This window comes from Poromitra crassiceps (genome assembly GCF_964638095.1).
Source record: "Poromitra crassiceps genome assembly, chromosome: 20".
NCBI classification, from domain to species: Eukaryota; Metazoa; Chordata; class Actinopteri; order Beryciformes; family Melamphaidae; genus Poromitra; species Poromitra crassiceps.
Genome location: NC_139637.1, coordinates 17641017 through 17661917, shown reverse-complemented (window position 1 = coordinate 17661917; position 20901 = coordinate 17641017). Strand labels below are relative to the sequence as shown.

Genomic DNA, 20901 nt, shown 5'->3' with positions numbered 1-20901 from the left:
GCCCATCGAGGCCGAGTTACAGTGTTATAATTAGCAGCACTATGAGTGCGATCTACATAATGGTGACAGGGTTACATGACGGGAGAAACAACAGAATCACAAGCTACACACGAGCTAAACTCCATCTGAGTAGTGGCATTAATTAGCGCATCCGTCTGAATGGAGCGCACATCCACATAGCAGCACACTTTCGCTTCCTTCAAAGTGCCCGCGGGAACATCAATGCTTGCGTGGAAATTGTCTGTGTGTGCGCGTGCACTACCCCGACTACCACGTTAATCTGGGACTTTAATACACACGGATTTAACAGCATGCAAATGCCTCGGTAGGCGGGAGGACTGGAGGTAATTTATCTGCTGAGTCTGCTGTAATCACCAGCTGATTTGTGTGATTCAAAGACGCAAGGGGTGTGTTGACAGTCTGGTGCGGTGTGTGCATGGAGGTGAGTACACTGATGAAAGCAAAGCGTGTGCTTTGCAACACAATGATATAAACGTTAGAGCACAAATATGAAAGTTAAACGATAGACATTGAAGACATGAAAATGGGCTGCCTCATGTTTCTCACGTGCAGCATGATCGGCTATGCGATCGGCAAAATTAAAGGAATATCGGAAACAGCAGATCACATATTTGAGGTCCAAATCGGCCGATACAGATTGCGTGCAGATCGATCGGTGCACCCCTACATGTAACCCCAACTATCGTTGTAAATATGATCCTATGTGCTCTTCATTATGTCTGAAATGTAAAAATAGCTGCTGTATATTGGTTGTGCCCAAAAATTGCAAATTTCTTGCAATCCAAAGCAAGATTAATAAAATATTTGGGATAGAAATACCTATAAATACATATAATTTGATACTGGGATTAGACTCTAATTATGAAGGCCGGCACAGTATATATCACACATGGGCAAAATGCGGCTCCAGGGCCGGACCTGGCCCCTGGACCATCTCTATCCGGCCCCCAAGGTCCTCAAAGAAAAACAAAACAACGACCAAAAACTCAATAGAAGGCAGAATTATGTTAATAAATCTCATCTGCTACAGCCATTGGATTTGTATCACTATTATACAAGAAATTATCAATCACAACGGGAGAGAGGGTTAAAAATAGGGAGACTCCTGTAAAGGGCCAGTTGCACCAACTGGTCTTACACTGGTCTTAAGCTAAGTTGGTCGTAACTTTACGACCTAACAGCTACGCCCAAGACGGCTTAAGCCTTATTTTCACTAAGCCTAGTCGTAACTCTTACGACTGGTGAGGAGGAGGCGTAGCGCCTGCCTGTAACAGAGATCTCCGCGGAGACCTTGTTGAGTCCTTACCGTCATCGTCGTAACACAGCCAGTTCTCCGTCTTTGAAGCATCATGTTAGATTATAACGAACTAGTTGTGTGGCTTAGCCTTCCCAAATGTTGCCGTTAATTTTTTATAATTTTATACATAGAATTGGGAACGTTACATTCAATTTCATTCAGACTGTCTGTCTGGCTCAATCGCCGCCATTTTCCCCCCGGAGCGAGGGAGGGTGGGAGGAGGGAGGGTGTAGTGATGCACTTACAGTAGTGGCTGATAGAGCGTAGTGGCACAGTGACGCTCCAAGCAGGTCGCGACGACTCGCGAGGCACATTTTTGCAACATCATCCAATCAGGGTGCTGCATTCCCTGGCAATTCACATGGACGCGCATTGCTACGACCGGCGTAGTTAAGACCAGACGTAAGCCCTGTTGGTGCAACAGGCATAAATCCACTCTAAAGACTGGTCTTAACTAAGACCGACGTAGGAGTTACGACCAGGCATAGTTAAGACCAGTTGGTGCAACCGGCCCCAGGAGTGTTGGCAGGTATGATGTCCAATGTGTAGCCTTTCGCTTACTTGATGTATGTCAGTATGGCCCTCTGGAAAAAAATGTTGCCCACCGCTGGTATATATTCTTAGAATCGCTTTGTACGCTGCATGGCTTATAATATTGCAAAAATGGCTGGACGAAGAGTCCCCGGATATTTTAATATGGTATGAAAAACGTATGTCCATCTTGCTATTAGAGAGACTATCACATGTATTGGGAGGTACTCGCAAGGAGTTTGTAAGGGACTGGTCCCCAAGAGTGATAAGTCTGGATGTAAATTTAGTGTGCACGAACCACCTCATAAACTAATTGGGTTTGCTGATTTGTGTGTGTGTGTGTGTGTGTGTGTGTGTGTGTGTGTGTGTGTGTGTGTGTGTGTGTGTGTGTGTGTGTGTGTGTCTGTGTGTGTGTGTGTGTGTGTGTGTGTGTGCGTGCGTGCGCGCGCGTGTATGTATGTATACCTGTACCTGTGGTGTGCGCGCGCGTGTATGTATGTATACCTGTACCTGTGGTGTGCGCGCGCGTGTATGTATGTATACCTGTACCTGTGATGTGCTCTGGTGGTGTTATGGTTTTCGGTATATCTTGTCTTGTGTCTTTGTGTGTTCTGTGCATGTATTGCCTTGTTATTGTGAAAATAAAAATATTGAGAATGATCAACTTAATAAACGTAATCTAACCAGGTGACAACAGGCTGATCCTTAAGGGAGGTGAAGGGAACCCATGTGAGGGCTACATTGAAATCTACCATAATAAAGAATGGCGCATTGTGGGAGATACCGGATGGGACGAGAAGAACTCTGAGGTGGTGTGCCGGCACATTGGCTGTGGGAGGTTTAACAACTCCATGAGCAGGAACATCCCCCGACCCCCAGATAAGATAACTACCAAGGCCTGGCTCAATGAGCTGAACTGCACTGGGTCTGAGAAGAAGCTGTGGGACTGTCCCAGTCCTGGCTGGGGCATCAGTGAATACACGGGCAGCTTGAAAAAGATTACATGTTCTGGTAAGACTGCACTTTAATCTCTATTGTTGGAGCTAAAGAAGAAATATATTTTCTTTATAATTTGTGACATATTTGCTACTGTAGGCATTTTTGTAGTATTCCTTCAAAAATTCACCCAATTCAAAATGTGTGTGCTAAAAGCAATGGTAATGATGAATCAAAATGTAATGAAAAAGGTGTGATTGATATGACATTATTATTATTATCATTATTATCATTATTATTATTATCATTATTATTATTATCATTATTATTATTATCATTATTATCATTATTATTATTATCATTATTATTATTATGTTGTTGTTGTTGTTGTTGTTGTTGCCACCATTACTAGTGTTATTAGTTTTAGTATCATTATTTTTATTATTTTGTGGTTGTTTGATGTTTTAGAGCAGCACATTTTTACTGTAATTTGGCTCTTACCTTTTCTTGCTCTTCTAGGTAAGATCGATTTTACTTTGGATGAATTCACATGTGCTGGAGCTGTCCAGTACACCACGACTATAGATGGGACAACTTCTGAAGGCTACGTATGTAGACAGAATTGGGGTAAGCGTTATCTCCATGTTGTATACACACAGTATGTTGTATATAGTCTTTCTGATGGTAGTACAGTAAGTGGAAGATGTCTGCACTCGAAGGAAAAGTCCTATGATTTCAGAGGTTTGCCTCAGGAGGGTGGGGTCCGAAGTCACAGACAAAATCTGACAAGAATCCATGAAAACCAAACACACTGATATAAGATCCTTGAGAAATACGTACTAGAAGTTCTAGTTGTAACAACATCAAAATGTATTTATTTACATCCATATTTACTCTGTAATGTATGTTTTTTTTCTGGCATAAAGAAAAACAGCGTGCAGCCAACTTTGTGTGCAAAAGTCTCAAATGTGGCCCCGCCAAGGAGATTCCTGATGCTGACATCATGACTCCAATGAATCCCATCAAGAATACCCTATCTGTCCACTGTACTGATGATCGTGAAGAGCATCTCTGGCACTGTGCACCTCCATCACCTTCACGTTCAGGTTGCCAAAACAAACAGTTTGCTTCTGTCATCTGCTCCAGTAAGTTGTTTCATTTATTTATTTTCTCTCACTGCATTGATATGTTCTGTTTAGGTCTTGCCACATGTACAGTGGTGTGGTACAGCATAAACACAGGAATGTATACATGCTTGCACATTGACTCAGGCACATACTCTACACAACAGATCACACACACACACACACACACACACACACACACACACACACACACACACACACACACAGAGAGAGTATAATAACTAACTAGCAACATGTCAGTTAATTAATAAAATGGTTTATTTTAAACAGAGCATCAGCGCTTGCAGCTGCGAGATGGGGACAACGCCTGTGCTGGGACTTTGGAGAAGGAAACAGAGGAGAACAACAATGTCGTTTGGAGTCCTTTTCCCTGCAACGTAACAGACTCTGACTCTGATCTCTGGTGCAGACAGATGCACTGTGGTACCAAAGGCACCTGTGACAGAGACCAACATGTGAAACTGACATGCTCAGGTAATGCAACTTATTCATATCCAACTGCATCATTTTCACACCCTCCTATAGCAACTATTAGGTTGATTTATTTTTCAAAATGAAAAACAACTTGAGGATTATGGTCTGGTCTTACATTCATTCTTTCATTTCTGTGTTCTGAAAAATTACACAAAAGAGCCGACATTGTTTATTATTATGTTAAATGAGTTTGGAATTGGTATTTATTTTTTTAATTCAGTGCAGCCTGCTACACACACTATTATAGTACGTTTATATATTTTATATATATATATATATATTTATTATAGTACCTATTTATTATAGTACCATGTTCAGTTCTTTCAATTCTTTCTTTCAACAGAGAAAGTCAGTATAATTCTGACCAATGATGAGAAAAGGAGCTGTTATGGTGAAGTCCATGTTAATCGTTCTGGCACCCTGTCGCCTGTGTGTGTGTCAAATTCAAATGAATGGAATGGGAATGGAATCAGTCAAAAGAATGGAGAAATGGTTTGCCGTGAGCTCGGCTGTGGGAAGGTGAGTTTCATTATTTCTTGTGAATGTCCATGTCAAGTTTGTGTGGCATTTAAATGGAAGAAATGACTGCTCGACTTGAGGCGGGGGGCGGTTGTCCCAGTTGTCCCCAGGCCCTGGATCGGGGGGCCCAAAAATAAAAAAGTTGCTTCTGCAGCCTTATGCTGATGTTTTTCTTTTAATACATTTACTTATGCTCTTTTTGTTAACCCCCGGAACACTTTAATTCATCGTACACCTTTAGCTTTTTGGACCATTTTGTCCCCTATATTTCAATCATGAGAGACCGGTCGGGAGGTTTAACAAGATACGTTATTTAGCAAATGGCATGCATGGCAAGTACTTTGGTGTATGACTCCATTGTAATATGATGCTCCTCTTGAGGCGAGAGGAGGGCTTCTGTATGAGCTAGGATAGAGAATCCACCCCCCCCCCCCCCCCCCCCCGTGGGTCCCCATTTAGGGGCCACCAGTTGCCCACCCCTGCATTAGATAGATAGTCTGAAGTAAACAGGGTTCATTGGTGTCATTACAACTTTAGTTCTGACCTGAACAGAAAATACTGTTTCAAGATCTGGGGTGAAAGAGTACTTACTCGAAATCCTAAATTATTATTATTATTATTATTATTATTATTAATAATAATAATACTAATAACGATGATAATAATCATCATCATCAAGTTTATTTATATAGCACTTTTCAAAACAGTTACAAAGTGCTTTACAATAAAAACAGAATGCACAAATAATAAAACAGAATAAACAACAACACACAATAATATCTTGTATAAAATAGTGCAATCAAGGAAATTAAAATGCAACAAACGTGCAACTGCTTGCCACGCAACGCTGGCTACTAATAGTAATAGGCTGGAGTCGAAGTGAGATGGGTCTGTTCAGACCACTGCAACTTTGTTCTAGAACAGTTTTGTTGCATTGTGAATCAGTGGTGTGAACTGGGCTTAACAAGTGCTGGTTATTTAGACATTTCAATTATCCAAAAGCTTTCTTGAGAACATCATTTTCAGAATGTCAAATACTTAACGTTTTACATTTTCATCAAAATGTCCTCTGTCATGAATATTGAGTATGAGTAAAATAGTAGCTCACGGCGTTAATATAGTATGAGTATTCAGACTTCAATGTTTTCCTCTATAGTTGATTGAAGCTACAACCCCTGACAAAGGACGAGGCAGCAAAGGGATACTGGACCATGTGAAGTGCTCTGGCAACGAGGCTTCACTGTGGCACTGTAAGGCCAAGCATACCCATGACAACAAAGAGTTCTCATGCCCATTCATCGCATACGTAGTCTGTGCAGGTGAGATAGAGACCTAAACACATCATCATTATGCTGCAGTAATGTCCTTTCTTGTCCTGTTATGAAGTATAATCTATTTTACAACAGAGATCTGGCTAAGATGGCAGCAGCAAGTTCAAACCAGAACAACAATTAAAGCATTGCTTAGAAAGTTGAGTTAGATGAGAACTGGTTACGTGATAACAATTATAAGTAGTTGTATCTGCCCAAATGCATGCAGTTGATGGTTCGGTGTTTCTCATTTTGTTATCAAATCTCTCTCTGTCATTGTACAGCGAGTCTGACAAACGAGGAAGTGCATTTGTCAGACGGTCTAGGAAAATGTGCCGGGAGAGTGGAGATAAACCATAAAGGCCAGTGGAAAAGGGTTCGCAATGACAGATGGACTGATTCAAATAAGGTCTGCAATTTCCTGAAATGTGGGAATGCAAAAGACTCTTCTGACAAATTCTCCCAAGGTTCAGGATCAGTCCCATTTCTGGATAAAAGATTGACTTGCCAAGCCAATGCCATTAATATTTCTGATTGTTTCACAAATACGTCTCCACTCACCTCTCAGACGAAGACAGTGGAAATCACCTGCGAAGGTGAATATTTTCTCTGTTTGTCTGTCTAGCCATCTGTCTCCCTGAATGTCTCACGATTTCTCTCAATCTTCATTTCCATCTATAGGCTATCTGTGTACGCTAGATTAGAGATGCAGGATAAAAGTGACTCAACTGATCCTGAAAATGGCCTTCATATTTCTCAGGTTGTTTCAGTGGAAACTGAATCAGAATCAGAATCAGCTTTATTGGCCAAGTATGTAGACAGACAAGGAATTTGACTCCGGTATCCACCTTATTTTTGGCGGCCATTTTGCCTTACATTAAGTATGGGTTCTATTTCCGGTGTAACCAATTTAGATAACCCCCCAGCCCTGACAAAAAAAGCGTCTATGAGGATTTTACCCTTTTACAGCAGAGCCATTCTGCTCTACAGCCGTGTCGTTCGGGTGCTGGGATAACGTAATGCATTGTGGGTAGTCGGCTACTAACTGTGGCTAATGTTAGCGCCTAGCTAGCTATGTTACATGGCAGTAAAACGCCACCAAATTGATTTAACTTTTAACCATTTCGAGTAACACACATTTCGAGTTTCCATACGGACCTCCAGCGTTGGTTAGTTGTTTATAACGTGACTATATTTATAACTTTTATAACGTGCTCCAGCTTCCGGTTCATAATTCGGGTCTGCAGCCAGAGTATAACAAAGGAAATGGCAAGCGGCAACAATGAGTCACGTTAAACCGGACCTTGTACCCACGCTTCTTTTTTACAGTGGGGCATTCAAAAATAAGGTGGATACGGTGCTCTCAATGTACTTACAAGGTGCTCTCAATGTACATACAATGTGCTCTCAATGTACTTACAAGGGGCTCTCAATGTACTTAGAAGGTGCTCTCAATGTACTTACAAGGTGCTCTCAATGTACTTACAATGTGCTCTCAATGTACTTACAAGGGGCTCTCAATGTACTTACAAGGTGCTCTCAATGTACTTACAAGGTGCTCTCAATGTACTTACAAGGTGCTCTCAATGTACTTACAATGTGCTCTCAATGTACTTACAAGGTGCTCTCAATGTACTTACAAGGTGCTCTCAATGTACTTACAAGGTGCTCTCAATGTACTTACAAGGTGCTCTCAATGTTACAAGGTGCTCTCAATGTACTTACAAGGGGGAAAAGAAAAAAGAAAAGCACATCAGTCAAAGGCGCATAAGCTGGCTGCTAATTACATTATATACAATACAATAGTAAGATGTAAAGTGACCATGTATATAGGAGAATAATACCTATGTATAACCTAAGTATATGTAAACAACACTGGATTGTAAACAGGCTATATACTGTAGGTAAGATATTGCACAGTTGTTTATAGATCTAAATAAGCAATGCTTTGGTACAGTAGTTGCACAACAATCATTACAAGCTTATTGCACAGTTATTAACGTAAACTGTAAGAAAAGGAAAAGAAATTCACTTAATTCCTTGCAGTTTGGCAACCTATTCCATACAAACTATTAAAACAGATACTGTATATTCATTTCATTGCCAGCTGCAAGAGTACTGAAATAATTTGACTCAAGTAAGACTCCAGTACCCTATTACTTACCAGAGATATTAATAGAGTAATTAAAAAAAAAGTATGGTACACTATTACACTCAAAAGAAAATATTTTAGAATTACAGCACCAAAATCGACAGATGACACATTTTGACATGGTTCTTGCAAAGAAGTCATTGAAAGAACTCCAGAGTTACTGTTTCTCTATAAAAGTAAGATATCACTGTTTCACTGTGAAACAAGGACACAGTGTCACAGATGTGAAGCAGCTGACACCGTTCAGCAGTGTTGCAGAGAGGAGCCAATGATCCTGCTTCAGTGTGTTGTCACTTGTCAGTAGACATTGTCATGCCTCCTAAAGGCCACTAGGGGTCAGATAGGCCAACAGTGAGTGAGTGAGGTCCATGATTTGCATCTTAGAAACATGAAAAAGCAGCAGTAAATTTAAGCTTAAGATTGATCCTTGTTCATCTGTAAATGCATCCATTAAAATTATTTTAACCACCTCTTTTCTGTCTCTCTTTGCTGCTATCCCACCCACCTCGGTCAGAGCACAAGGTGGTGTTTCTGAAGGATGATCCTGTTCGGTCCTGTTCTGGCAAAGTGGGGATAGAGTGGAAGAAGGAGGAGAAGACCTACTGGCTCTCAGGGTCCAGCGAGACATGGAACAACGAGGCCGCCAACGTGGTGTGTCAACAGATGCACTGTGGGAATGTTGTAAACTATAACTCTATCTCTCCTAGTGCTCTAAGTGTTTTCCCTGATTCTTACAACTGCTCATCCAACGATACATCTCTCACTGACTGCCCAAAATACACTGGAGCTGCATCCAATGACAGCATTGCTTTTGTGAAATGTTCAGGTAATGTAACACATTTTTGAATATGTTGTTTTGTTTTAGGCAGAAGCTATTTGCACCCGTGTAAATAGCGAATGGTACTATTTACAGCCGGGTGTAAATAGACCGTGTGGTTGTTTGTACCCGGGTGTAAATAGCTCATGTGTCTATTTACACACAAATTCAGAAAATGATAAGAATGTATTTTACGTCTTAAATTTTAAATATAACGAAAAGCTTCTAGAGCACAGGGCTAAAATTTTATTTTGCAATTTGAGGGGAAATACCCCTCACATTTTATGCTTCACATGGGGGGTATAAACGGTGTGTGTGTGTGGGCGGGGGGGGATTAGACAGTGACAGTGGTGGAAATGACCAGGTCTTACTGTGGGAACCCAGTTTGGGTGGGGGCCCCCGGACACAGTTCAGACGACCCCCCCCCCACCCACCCCAAATACACTGATTGACCTGATGGGGGCACCATTACTATTTTGAATGTAACCAAACTTCTATCTTTTAATGGGGGATGACACAATTCCCTTGTTTCTCCTTTGCCTTCATTCTGAAACCAATAATCTGCTGAGTCAGAAGACCCTTTTTGCTATTTAGTGTTTGATTGACTCAACAGGGAACATTACAGTGAAGCTGGAACACGACTGTTGGGGGAACGTGGTAGTGTGTCCGGAAGGAAGCCAGTGTGGTGGTGTGTGTGCAGATACCTGGACAGAGTCAGATGCCAAGTCTACGTTGCTGTGTGAAAACCTGGGCTGTGGGAACAAGATTCAATCTTTTCCATCGAACGCGAACAAACCGAAACCATCAGTCACCATCAGTAGTTTGCACACTACGCGGCTGACCACCAACCTGAACGAGAGCAACATTGTCATAAACCGTGACAATAAGTACTGTACTAACAACCCAGTCTATGTGGCTTGCTCAGGTAACTGACACTTTGAAAAACATGACTAATAACAGCAAAATATAAAAAAAAAATCAAAATGTCAGGTCCCCCTGTAGCTCCCTATACTGATTTATCACTTACTACCAGTGTATTGTAGGATTCAAATAAAATGGGCTTTTGAAGGCCAATATTGAGATCTATATTTCACACATAGGCACTGTTTATCTTTCAAGTTGACAATTTTCATGCCCAAAAAAATACTAAATTACAAGCTCAGTTTTCCCCCCAGAATTACATTTTGGTAGGGTGGAAGAAGAAACCAAACTAATGAAATTGTTATACTACTGTAATATAATATGAATACTAATGATATTGCTGAAATTACAGTACATAATACAATATAAACCAAGGGAAATTAATACTAATATAATCACTCACACAATTGTGACATCTAGTTTTTGTGTGGGTGTATGTGTGGGCCTGCCTGAGTAGATTCCACAGAATGGTTTTAACTCTGTAATTAACATTGTTTTGATGCAGGTAGTCTCAAGGCCAGATTCCAGGTTTCCAGAAGTAAATGTTCTGGAAATCTGGAGATGCACAATCAAGGCAAGTGGCTCCCAGTCTGTAAAAAAGTTCTGGCAAACGGCAATGTCCAAAACACCATCTGTAGAGAGCTGGACTGTGGAGAGGCTGTCAAAGTGCTCGATTTCTTTGGACCTCCACCAGTCAAACCTTACGTGTCAGGCCTGACATGTGATGCCAACAGCCTGTCATTAGCAGCATGTAGTGCTGCTACCCAGTCCTCCTCTTGCGATGCTGCTGGTGCTGGTGGTCTCCAGTGCTCTGGTAAGTGCCTTGGTATGGTCCCATATTGCTCACCCTCAAAATGTCTTCATTAACACTATAGTGCTCAGCCTGGTCTGAGCAGGGTGTCATAAATAGCAGAGAACATGCTCCATCTGCTAATATAGTGAGAGAAAAATATGTTTCTCCACCATGAAAAGTTTACATGAAGGAAACACGACTAGAAACAGGAAGTGATTTGACATTTGCAGATATTTGCCTTCAACTTCAACTTGACGACTCCAGTTCAATTTCCAACTTTTGTGACCGTTTTCTTTCTCGGAGTGAAGTTTTCGTTTTAAGTGTTTATTAAAGCTTGACCATACCTAACGTTAACCCCTAACCTTTAATTGAAGTTGTTTTACTTGCCTAAACTTAACCATTAGTATTTTCACATGACAGACCAGTGGAAATGGCAAGTCCAATTTGTGCTATTGTTACATCATCCTTCCATGGTGGAGCAACATAACCTTTACATTGTCCACAACATGTAATCTTTCAGAATTCTTAACAACATTTTGTGAGATGTATTATTCCCTCAGACTCTGTGAATATTTCTTTCTCTGCTGCTTCTTGTCTTAGGCTGGCAGAAGATGAAACTGGTCCTGGCTGGAAAGGGCTGTGAGGGAGATGTGTATGTTTCCAGCAAGGGAGGAACCGTTCCTGTTTCCAGTGAAGGCTGGACAGATAAAGAGGGGGAGAGACTTTGCCAGGATCTGAACTGTGGCAAATTTCGATCAAAGAAGTCCACAACACTGATGAAGGGCACTATGTGGCCCAAAAGTTTTGACTGTAGTAATGTTACAAAAGTAGGTGGTCCAGGTGAACAGGTGAATGGTCCGGGAAACATCTGGGACTGTGAACGCGACAGAAAACCCTCACTGAACGAGCAGCTGTATGTCACCTGTCAAGGTAAAACACATGATCACTGCAAACTAAAGTATGCTGACCAATTAATATAGAGGCTTTGCACAAATCACATCTGGCGCCAGCTGTGCACAAATAGGCTACAACTCAAATATATAAAAACTAGGCATGGAAGGAAATATAGGCTACCTAAGATTGTATGGTGGTGGGTGTAGGTAAATTCATTAACATTAACATAAGTAAAAGTGAACAGTCTGATAATGTAGATTTGATTCCAAATATAGATTATTGTGACACAGTAAAGTGTCTTGTCTTTAGCTCTAGCTCCAAGACAGGTATAGCTGACAGGCCAGCAGGCTAATTAACAAAGCAACTGATGCTAGATACAACTACCAGATACTATATAGTATAATAGTTTTTGTGTATGTATGTATATATATACTATATACATTAGCTGATGTGTCAATCAGATGTGTTTACAAGATGGTGATGGTTAATTAAATATAGCCACTGTAGCTATGAAGCTGGCATTTTATAAACACAAAATGAAACAGATGGATCAGTGGCAAAAATGATCGCTAGTCAAAAAACTGAAAATAATGAGATCACGTGAATTTAATTCTGTTGAGATCAATCTGGGAACGCAGTCTGACAACTACTAAGACTCTGGGACAGACAGCGGGCTGAGGAAATCTGCCCCAAGACTTCCGCTTCCGTGCACCGCGGTCATTGTTTACAGTCTGAGTGACGTCAGAATGGAGTTGGATTTGATCAATGGAGACTTTTTGTAGGTGTTTTAGATCCAGATGATGACATTACAGTTCATCTCTATGAACAGACTTTTTGTAGGTGTTTTAGATCCAGATGACATTACGGTTCATCTCTATGAACAGACTTTTTGTAGGTGTTTTAGATCCAGATGATGACATTACGGTTCATCTCTATGAACAGACTTTTTGTAGGTGTTTCAGATCCAGATGATGACATTATGGTTCATCTCTATGAACAGAGAACTGCATGAGACTTTGTTGTAAACAGTGTTGGAATGTGAAGTCTTGGTGCAGACGTCCGCCCTACACAGGAAACCCTGAAATACCAGCCGTCTGTCATATTAGTCGTCGTCAGACTGATGGACTCTGGCTGCCCAGATTGTTGTTGAGATGATGAATAAATTACACATTTAGAAACGCAGTCGCTTCCAACCAGAAACTATTGATTTCACTGATTCGTTCTCCTGGTTGAAGGTGTGTTCATCAGAAACTATTGATTTCACTGATTCGTTCTCCTCGTTGAAGGTGTGTTCATCAGAAACTATTGATTTCATTGATTAGTTCTCCTGGTTGAAGGTGTGCTCATGGTGTTGGTTGAATAAAAACCTGCATACACTCAGCCCTCCATGGCACCGTGACACATGGTTGCCTGTCCCTTCTCGACAGTGTGGTGCAAATTGAAAGCCATATACCATTCCTTCAATGTGGTGTCATCTACGCAGACTTGATCATATATCTAGTGGCCTCAGTAAAACATCAGAAACCACCTCAGCTTCATTTGCATGAGAATAAACACAGTTCTACATTTTGTGACCCAGATAAGAGTTATCCGAGCAGATTGTCCTCACAAAGGATTAAACAGCATATTCTTTGCTCCTTTATTGTAGATGAATTTTAATTTCTTGTTTTCTCATTGTTTTCCTTCCTAGAACCCAAGGTCAGCCTTTCACGCACGTGTCATGGTGAGGTGCAGATTGACGGTGTTGGGGTGTGCGCTAGTAACTGGGACGACAAACATTCGAAAATAGTGTGTCAAGAGCAAACGCCAACGTGTAGCAACGCCATCGGTTTTAAGGAATCTTCCACTACGGGCCGTCGCTCTGTCTATGTCAGCTGTGAGGGAGACGAGGGCAAACTTGGGCAGTGCATGAGAACCACAGGAACGTGTGAAAAAAGATTGGTGTCTGTTCACTGTACAGGTGAGTGAGAAGAGCCATTAGCTAAGCTATTTGGTATAAGATCCACCTTTAAAGCATCAAACAGGCAAGGTGGGTCATCAAGCAAAAGAAATGATTGCACTCAAGAACACACATTTTAGCTGCAAACACTTTTCAGTGTCGCAACACCTTTGTGTTCCCCTGCTGCTGCTTTCTACAGAATGTATTAACATAGTATTTAAGTATTTATTACTCCTGGTTGTATGTTAGTAAGATTGATTGATTGATTGATTATTGATTGATTGATTGATTTATCATAAAATGGAAGCCTTCCGAAGACCTATGGCTTAAAATGACCCATGAATGTATCATTTGCAGGGAGCATTTCAAAAAGGGTAATTGGTTGATTATTTTTTTTATACAAAATCCTAATTTCATTTTTGATGTAAAAATGTACTTTTCAATGTTGCTCTTTAAAAAAAAGACAACAGAAATTACTCATTTACTCATTCAGTCAAATTTCAGTTAAATGTTTCAAAGTAACATTGTTATTACTGTTCTACAGTAGTACTGTCCGAAATGAAATGAATTAATCTGAAGTAGACACTGTTTACCAAGCTGCAAGAAATGGGGCGGCTGTGGCTCAGGAGGTAAAGCACATCGTCCACTAGAAGGTCGGTGGTTCGATCCCCGGCTCCTCCAGTCCGCATGTCGAAGTGTCCTTGGGCAAGACACTGAACCCCAAATTGCTCCCGATGGCTGTGCCAGCATCCTGCGTGGCAGCTGGCCGCCTTCGGTGTGTGAATGGGTGAATGTAGGCACATTGTAAACCGCTTTATATAAAAGCGCTATATAAATGCAGTCCATTTACCATGAAGTTGTGATGTCTTCATTTTTTTTACAGGCAGTGTCCAATTCAAAACCAATGAAACATGTGGAGGACAGATTCAAGTCAGAGTTGGAGACGATGAGTATGGACCTGTGTGTGTCCCCACTCCGACCTCACTCACAGCCAATAATAAGGAGCTCCTGTGTGAAAAGATTCCAGGAAATTGTGGAAAGGTTTTGGATTTTAATGGTGTGAATATCACCATGGCAAAAGAGGTAAACTCTTGTGTTGTCTTGTGTAAACTCTTGGTGAATCCCTGACCAATGTATTTGTATATTATATATATTTTTAAATGGATAAATTAATTTGTCTTTTTTTGTGAAACAAAACTTTCTATTCTGTTGTATGACTGTGTTAAAAAGAACAAGGAAAGTTTAAATTGGATGCCGGTGAAGCAGAGAAAGTTGGAAACAACATTGCAGTGCACTGCAGATCACAAAGATATAAAACATTGTGTTGGCTACAAACGCACAGATCCCCCAAAGCCTTGTGATTACATTAAACCAGCTGAGATCTACTGTGACGGTAACGCAAAGGACTCATATTTTCTAAATCTGTCAGAATCATTCTCAAGTTATTCATTCCATTCAAATCAATGATTGTTTTGCTTACAGATCAGTTTGTGATCTTATTTGGCTGATAATTAAATAACATAAAACTGAACTTGTTTCTAACATTAAATCCATTTCTGATTGGTTTAAGATGGCACGCTACTCTGAGTGATTGAAAGTATGTCAAAAGTAATGTGACCGTGTGTGATTTCAGGTTATGTTATCCCTGAGTATGTTAAGCCCCCAAAGAAATCCGACAACAGATTGATATTGGGTCTTTCCCTCGGAGGCGGCTCTCTGATTTTGGTGATTTTGCTCTTCCTCTTTTTGCGAGGACGCATCCTCAAGATCGCCAAATGTGAGTATCTTCATCTGTTACAGTCTCGTCTAATCATATGAGATTCACCAGTCTCAAATCAAAGATGCAAAACAACATAGAAAATTCTGTTTGGCTCAGTGGCCCAGTTGGATTCTCAATAATTTACCAATAATTGTCTTGGTGTATTGCAGCATTCTGTCGTGTTTGAATGTGAAGCCTCTGATTTAAGTGATTGAATGTCAGTTTCAGTTTTACTTTGTAGTTTTTATGTCAAGTTGTCAACTGACAATTTTATCACTTCTAATGCATTAACCCTTTAAACTCAAGTTCAACATTTAAATTAAGTGAATTATAAGACAAGCCATCTTAATGTTGACAGTCTGATGTAAAGGGAGTTAATGGCACCATTTAGCCACAAGAGGCCAGTCTTTCTGCACACCGACAAAACCTTGACCACTGTAAACATTTCAGAGATGGTGTCACGTTCATGTCCATCTGAAGTTTTCAGCATTTATATTTGTTCAACTTTTCATCTGCAACAAAAACTAAAGCAACAATGTTTCTCTGAACCTGATGCTGAATAGTTGCAAAGATGTTACAGGAAGTCAAGGCCCTGTCAGTCCAGTGTGTGTGTGTGTGTGTGTGTGTGTGTGTGTGTGTGTGTGTGTGTGTGTGTGTGTGTGTGTGTGCGCGCGCACGCACGCACGCACGCACGCAGCAGTTTTTTCAATTGACTTCAGATACTATGAGCACATAGATTTTTTGCATGCATTCGTTGTGCTCATTGCACAAGTTGCAATAGGTTAGTTGCTTGCTCTACTGATGTATATCAGTACATTTCTAATGCTATTCTCTATCTAGCGAGATTTTCAATCAGGAAAGAGGTGGCGTTTGAAAGTGGCGACTATGAAGATGTTGCGAGCACTGCAAATGAAATGAGAGTCTTCAGTGACAGGGGTAAGTGTCCAAATAAACTTAACTGTGTAACAAAAGCCTTTTTTATGCAGCGACACATTTTAAACAATCAAGTGGTGTGTGTAATGCTCTACCCCTACATGATATATTGTGCTGGTGCAGTGTTTTTGATGCTCGTCCAATTAAAATCAATTACAATTCTTAACTCTCATTCACAAATGTACATAGGAAAATCCAATGCAAGTTGTGATATATCAAACTTGATGTAAACAGAAAAAAAACATAAGCACTGGTTTCCTATATATCATAAAGTGTACACCTGTCTTTAGTAACAGGATTGATTCTATATTTTATATTTATTTATTTATTGTTTTCATATAATCTTGAAAATGACCCTATGATGAAATGTAGGACAATGTGAAAGTATTTGCCAAACTCAACACTGGTGAGAATTGGCTGTGGTAGCCTATGCTATTGTATCTACTGCACTGATCTGTTGCTGTTTGGCACACAGGGTCCAGATCAGAGAGTGCAGTGTTCACACAGAGCGATGCAAGGAGCACTTCCTCTTATGATGATATTGAAGTAGCGGACAAGGCTGCACCTGGGCTGCTGGCCAGCGGTCGACAGGCTGCCGTCACCAATCACTCAGGAGCCGAGGGCATCAACAGTACAGGGAAGTTTTGAACTACTTTAATAACTGTTAAATTAACCTTTTTTTTTTTACAAGGGCTATTTTTGCCCCTGTGAAATATATTTCAGGGGCATTTTGGATCATTTCCAGGGCAATTTGACCAAATGTTGAGAAACACCGTAGCTCCACCTATGTAGCATGAGAGACCAATCAGTGACTCTTATCCAACCGTATTTTATTTCGAAAAGTTGATAAACAATCACAGTTAAAGATTCCCATTTCTTATCTCAACAACACTGTTGATTGTCTGGCATGTTATTAATGTACTTGGCAAAAACATGAGTGAACTATCTGGCCAGCTAGCTTGTGCTGCCCGTCACTGAGCTAAATAACGCTAGTAGGAGGAGGGGCAGGGGTTGTACGGATGCCTAGCTGGCCATTTTAGAGTCACGCTTTGCAAATACAGAATAATGTTAGAATACAGAAAGTGTTAAACTCTTTATTTTATGGGGGCAATTGAAAAACCTTGTCACCCCAATTCCAAGGGCAGTTCTAATTTCCTACCCTGGTTAACATGCACAGCAGCATGTTAAAACCTTCGTAAAAGCATTCATCGCAGATAGTAGAAACTCCTCACTGAGTCGCACTCCTCACAAGTAAAAAAAAATAACTCATATACAGCTACTGAGAATTCTCTAAATTCTCACTCTCACAGTAACTTTAATTGCAAGTAATAGTCAAATTAAATATCTGAAATGTGAAAAAAAAGATGACGGTAATAACACAATAGAAACTGGCTATGAATTACTAACTACAGTATCACACATTATTTCATCCACACTAATACAACCAATATTTTAAATTCATATTCAGCCATTTTGCCACTCTCTATCATCACCACTTTAAATGATGATGTGAAAGATTACAAAAGCACCATGTAATATCTACATATATGTCATCACATGTAACCATAGTCTCTGTTTGTCTTTACTGAACAGAGGTGACCTACGAGGTGGAAGACCCTCAGGAGGGTTATGATGACATTGATGCCAGCCCTGAGATCTTGGAGGCTGAAGTTGAGGTCCACCGCAGCCCCGAAGCCCAACCAGGAAACGACGCAGAGGATGACTACCTGGAGCCTGACCACCCGGAGCCTGACCAAAACATGTGAGTCAAACCCGGGTTGAGTTCAGCCCTGACAACACGTAAACCGTTTATTTAGATGGAAACGGCGTTGCTTTGAACACTGTGTGATGAAAGCGTTGCACCTATTTGTTTGATCCACTGTGCACACTGCCTCTTTAAATGGCGGGATTTATATATACATCGCTGCTGATTGGGTAACACCTCTGACATGCCCACTAAACAAGGGACAACATACCTGAAAGCCTGTTGCACACCGTTGCACACTGTTTCAAGGACACATGACGTTCAACTTGGAAAACGTATCACACGGTGCACACCGTTTAACACATTGAACACACCCCTGAACACAGGCTGAACACCTGTTTGAAATTAGAGCCAATCACAAACCTGGCTGAATACCTACAGTATTTGAAATGAGAGCCAATCATTTGTTTAGACATGTGAGCCAATTCTGGGTGGAGTTCAGCCCCGCCAACACATAGCAAAACAAAAACGGCTGTGCACACTGCCTCTTTAGATGGAGGGGTTTATAAACACCTGGCTGCTGATTGGGTAACACATCTGACACACCCACGAAACAGGAGACAAGCGGCGTTTCTCAATGTTAAGGCTCCTTCCTCGGCAGGATGGGTCCTTCCATGGTTTTTCCTAGCCAGCGAGGAAGGACTCTTGCCTGCCCTCTGTAGGAAGACCCATCCTGCCAAGGAAGGATCCTTAACATTGAGAAAAGGCGAACATACCTCAAAGCCTGTTGTGCAACTAACCATTGCAAACCGTTTCGAGGTAACATGACATTCAACCCGGAAAACGTAGCACACGGTGCACACCATTTCGCAGATTGAACACACCCCTGGGTTGAATACCTGTTCCAAATGAGGGCCAATCACATGTTTAGGATTAATTGATCTATCACAGTGGAACCAATTGGATGACTCCAAAGGCAAAACCACAGCTCATTTTCCACTCTGGTTTCAATTCTAATTGGGCAGGTACTGTCCCAGTTATCAAGAGACAAACAGCAAAGGATATGATTTCAGAACACAGCCATAGATAAAATAATTATTAATACTAATACTAATACTAATACTAATAATAATAATAATAATAATAATAATAATAATAATAATAATAATAATAATAATAAAATGTGTAATAAAAACAATTCATAATAAAAAAACATTGATAATTCTTTATAGTTCATCAATGAGAAAAAGGATATCATAGAATTTGTTCCAGGGTCTTATGTATTGTATACAACTGATTGTGCACAACATAGTTATTATTGCTTTGTATCATTTCCACTAAAGCTGATTTGGTTTTATCTCTTATTTGACATATTTTGTGTTGTATGTGTGTTATAGTGTTGTCGGCCTGTCATCAGTTCACTTGATCATGACTTGAGCATGTTCTTTCTCTTTAGGCGTGTAAAATGGGAGTGAGAACTGTGGGACTTCAATCAACACGCAAAGTTCCACTTCCTTGTTTCTTACACAGGAGGATGCTTGTTTTATTTACAATGGCTGTTATTGCCTGATACAATATTCATTTGATGGCTTTTATAAGATGTTCAAATGTGCTTATGTTCATTGGGATTAGTGCAGAGACTTATTGAAATGAGCACTTATATTCTGCAATCGCATGTACAATTACATTGATATGAGTTTTGTTATATTCAGCAGTATTTTTGTATTTCAGTATTATTATTATTTTTACATTTTACAAGAACTTGATAAGAAATTGGATGTATATATTTGAGATTGTATTATGTTAGTATTTTATTAAGATGTATTATTTCCTCCATAGTTGCTGTCTGTGGTGTTTAGAACAGCAGCGGATAACCTAACAATATCATAATACCACATGCTTTGATTTTATGTTCTATGTTTTACTTGAGTTGAATAAGCTTAGCTATTAATCTCTATTGCCAATTTGCCATTATTTGAAATATTATGTTTATTATGATGTCACCTTCAATAGCCTTTCGTGGTGTTTTAGAAGACACTGATAACAAAATGGCTCCATAGGGTTGACATTTTTATGTTTTATGTACAGTAACACATTGAAAATTATTAAAGTAGTCTTTAGATGTCTGCTTGTTTTATTTGTCAACGTTTTCCTCCACATTTTACCCTTCATATATACAGTTGGTGTACACACCATTAGTAGGTAATAGTAGGTAATTATAAAAACAATTGTACTGTATATACATCAAACTGTGCAGCGGTCAGTGTGTTAGGGAGTGAGCGATATTGTCCTCTTGAAAAACAACCATTTAAATGAGCGCATAGTACTCTCAAGATGTGCAAACCATGTATTTGTTAATAGCAGTGTGTTTGGACACAAGGATCTTTCACACAGAATTTGTGTCTACTGTATGTTAACACTCCCATACTATAGTAGCCTAAGGCCAAGCTGGGTAGCCCATCTTCCTCAGGGACTCCTGGACTTTGGAAGTTGCTCTGATGTTGAGTATCAAACTGTATGTTTTTTGCCATTTATAGTTTGATACACAGCACAATGAGCCATTTCCAACACAAGACGGTCTGTAGAGGAATACACAACATCAGGTTACTGAACGTTCATCTGATTCATAGTGAAGCTGTCTGCTACCAGTATAGCTTACGTCCTGTAAATTCTACCATGCAATTTAATGTCTCCTCTCTTAGGTTATGATTAGACTATTGGGATTTTGTTGTGCCACACAACGGCAAGTAGTACC

General features: G+C 40.3%; 1 protein-coding gene across 1 annotated transcript in view; it reads left to right on the top strand.

Annotated features, from left to right (window-relative positions):
- The window catches only part of LOC310794911 (scavenger receptor cysteine-rich type 1 protein M130-like), a gene marked incomplete at its 5' end in the record, with an annotated part of 31164 nt that extends 10900 nt beyond the window's left edge, over positions 1-20264 (top strand). The window contains 19 exons of the mRNA XM_083656946.1: positions 2537-2860; positions 3305-3412; positions 3712-3930; positions 4201-4404; positions 4748-4923; positions 6080-6242; positions 6518-6829; positions 8900-9211; positions 9816-10127; positions 10629-10937; positions 11517-11846; positions 13501-13770; positions 14633-14832; positions 14980-15142; positions 15383-15526; positions 16349-16444; positions 16917-17078; positions 18035-18203; positions 19603-20264. Coding sequence (XP_083513072.1) covers positions 2537-2860; positions 3305-3412; positions 3712-3930; positions 4201-4404; positions 4748-4923; positions 6080-6242; positions 6518-6829; positions 8900-9211; positions 9816-10127; positions 10629-10937; positions 11517-11846; positions 13501-13770; positions 14633-14832; positions 14980-15142; positions 15383-15526; positions 16349-16444; positions 16917-17078; positions 18035-18203; positions 19603-19621 — 3992 coding nt within the window. The 3' untranslated portion in view covers positions 19622-20264. The remainder of the gene's footprint in view (positions 1-2536; positions 2861-3304; positions 3413-3711; positions 3931-4200; positions 4405-4747; positions 4924-6079; positions 6243-6517; positions 6830-8899; positions 9212-9815; positions 10128-10628; positions 10938-11516; positions 11847-13500; positions 13771-14632; positions 14833-14979; positions 15143-15382; positions 15527-16348; positions 16445-16916; positions 17079-18034; positions 18204-19602) is intronic.
- Positions 20265-20901: the final 637 nt, after the last annotated feature.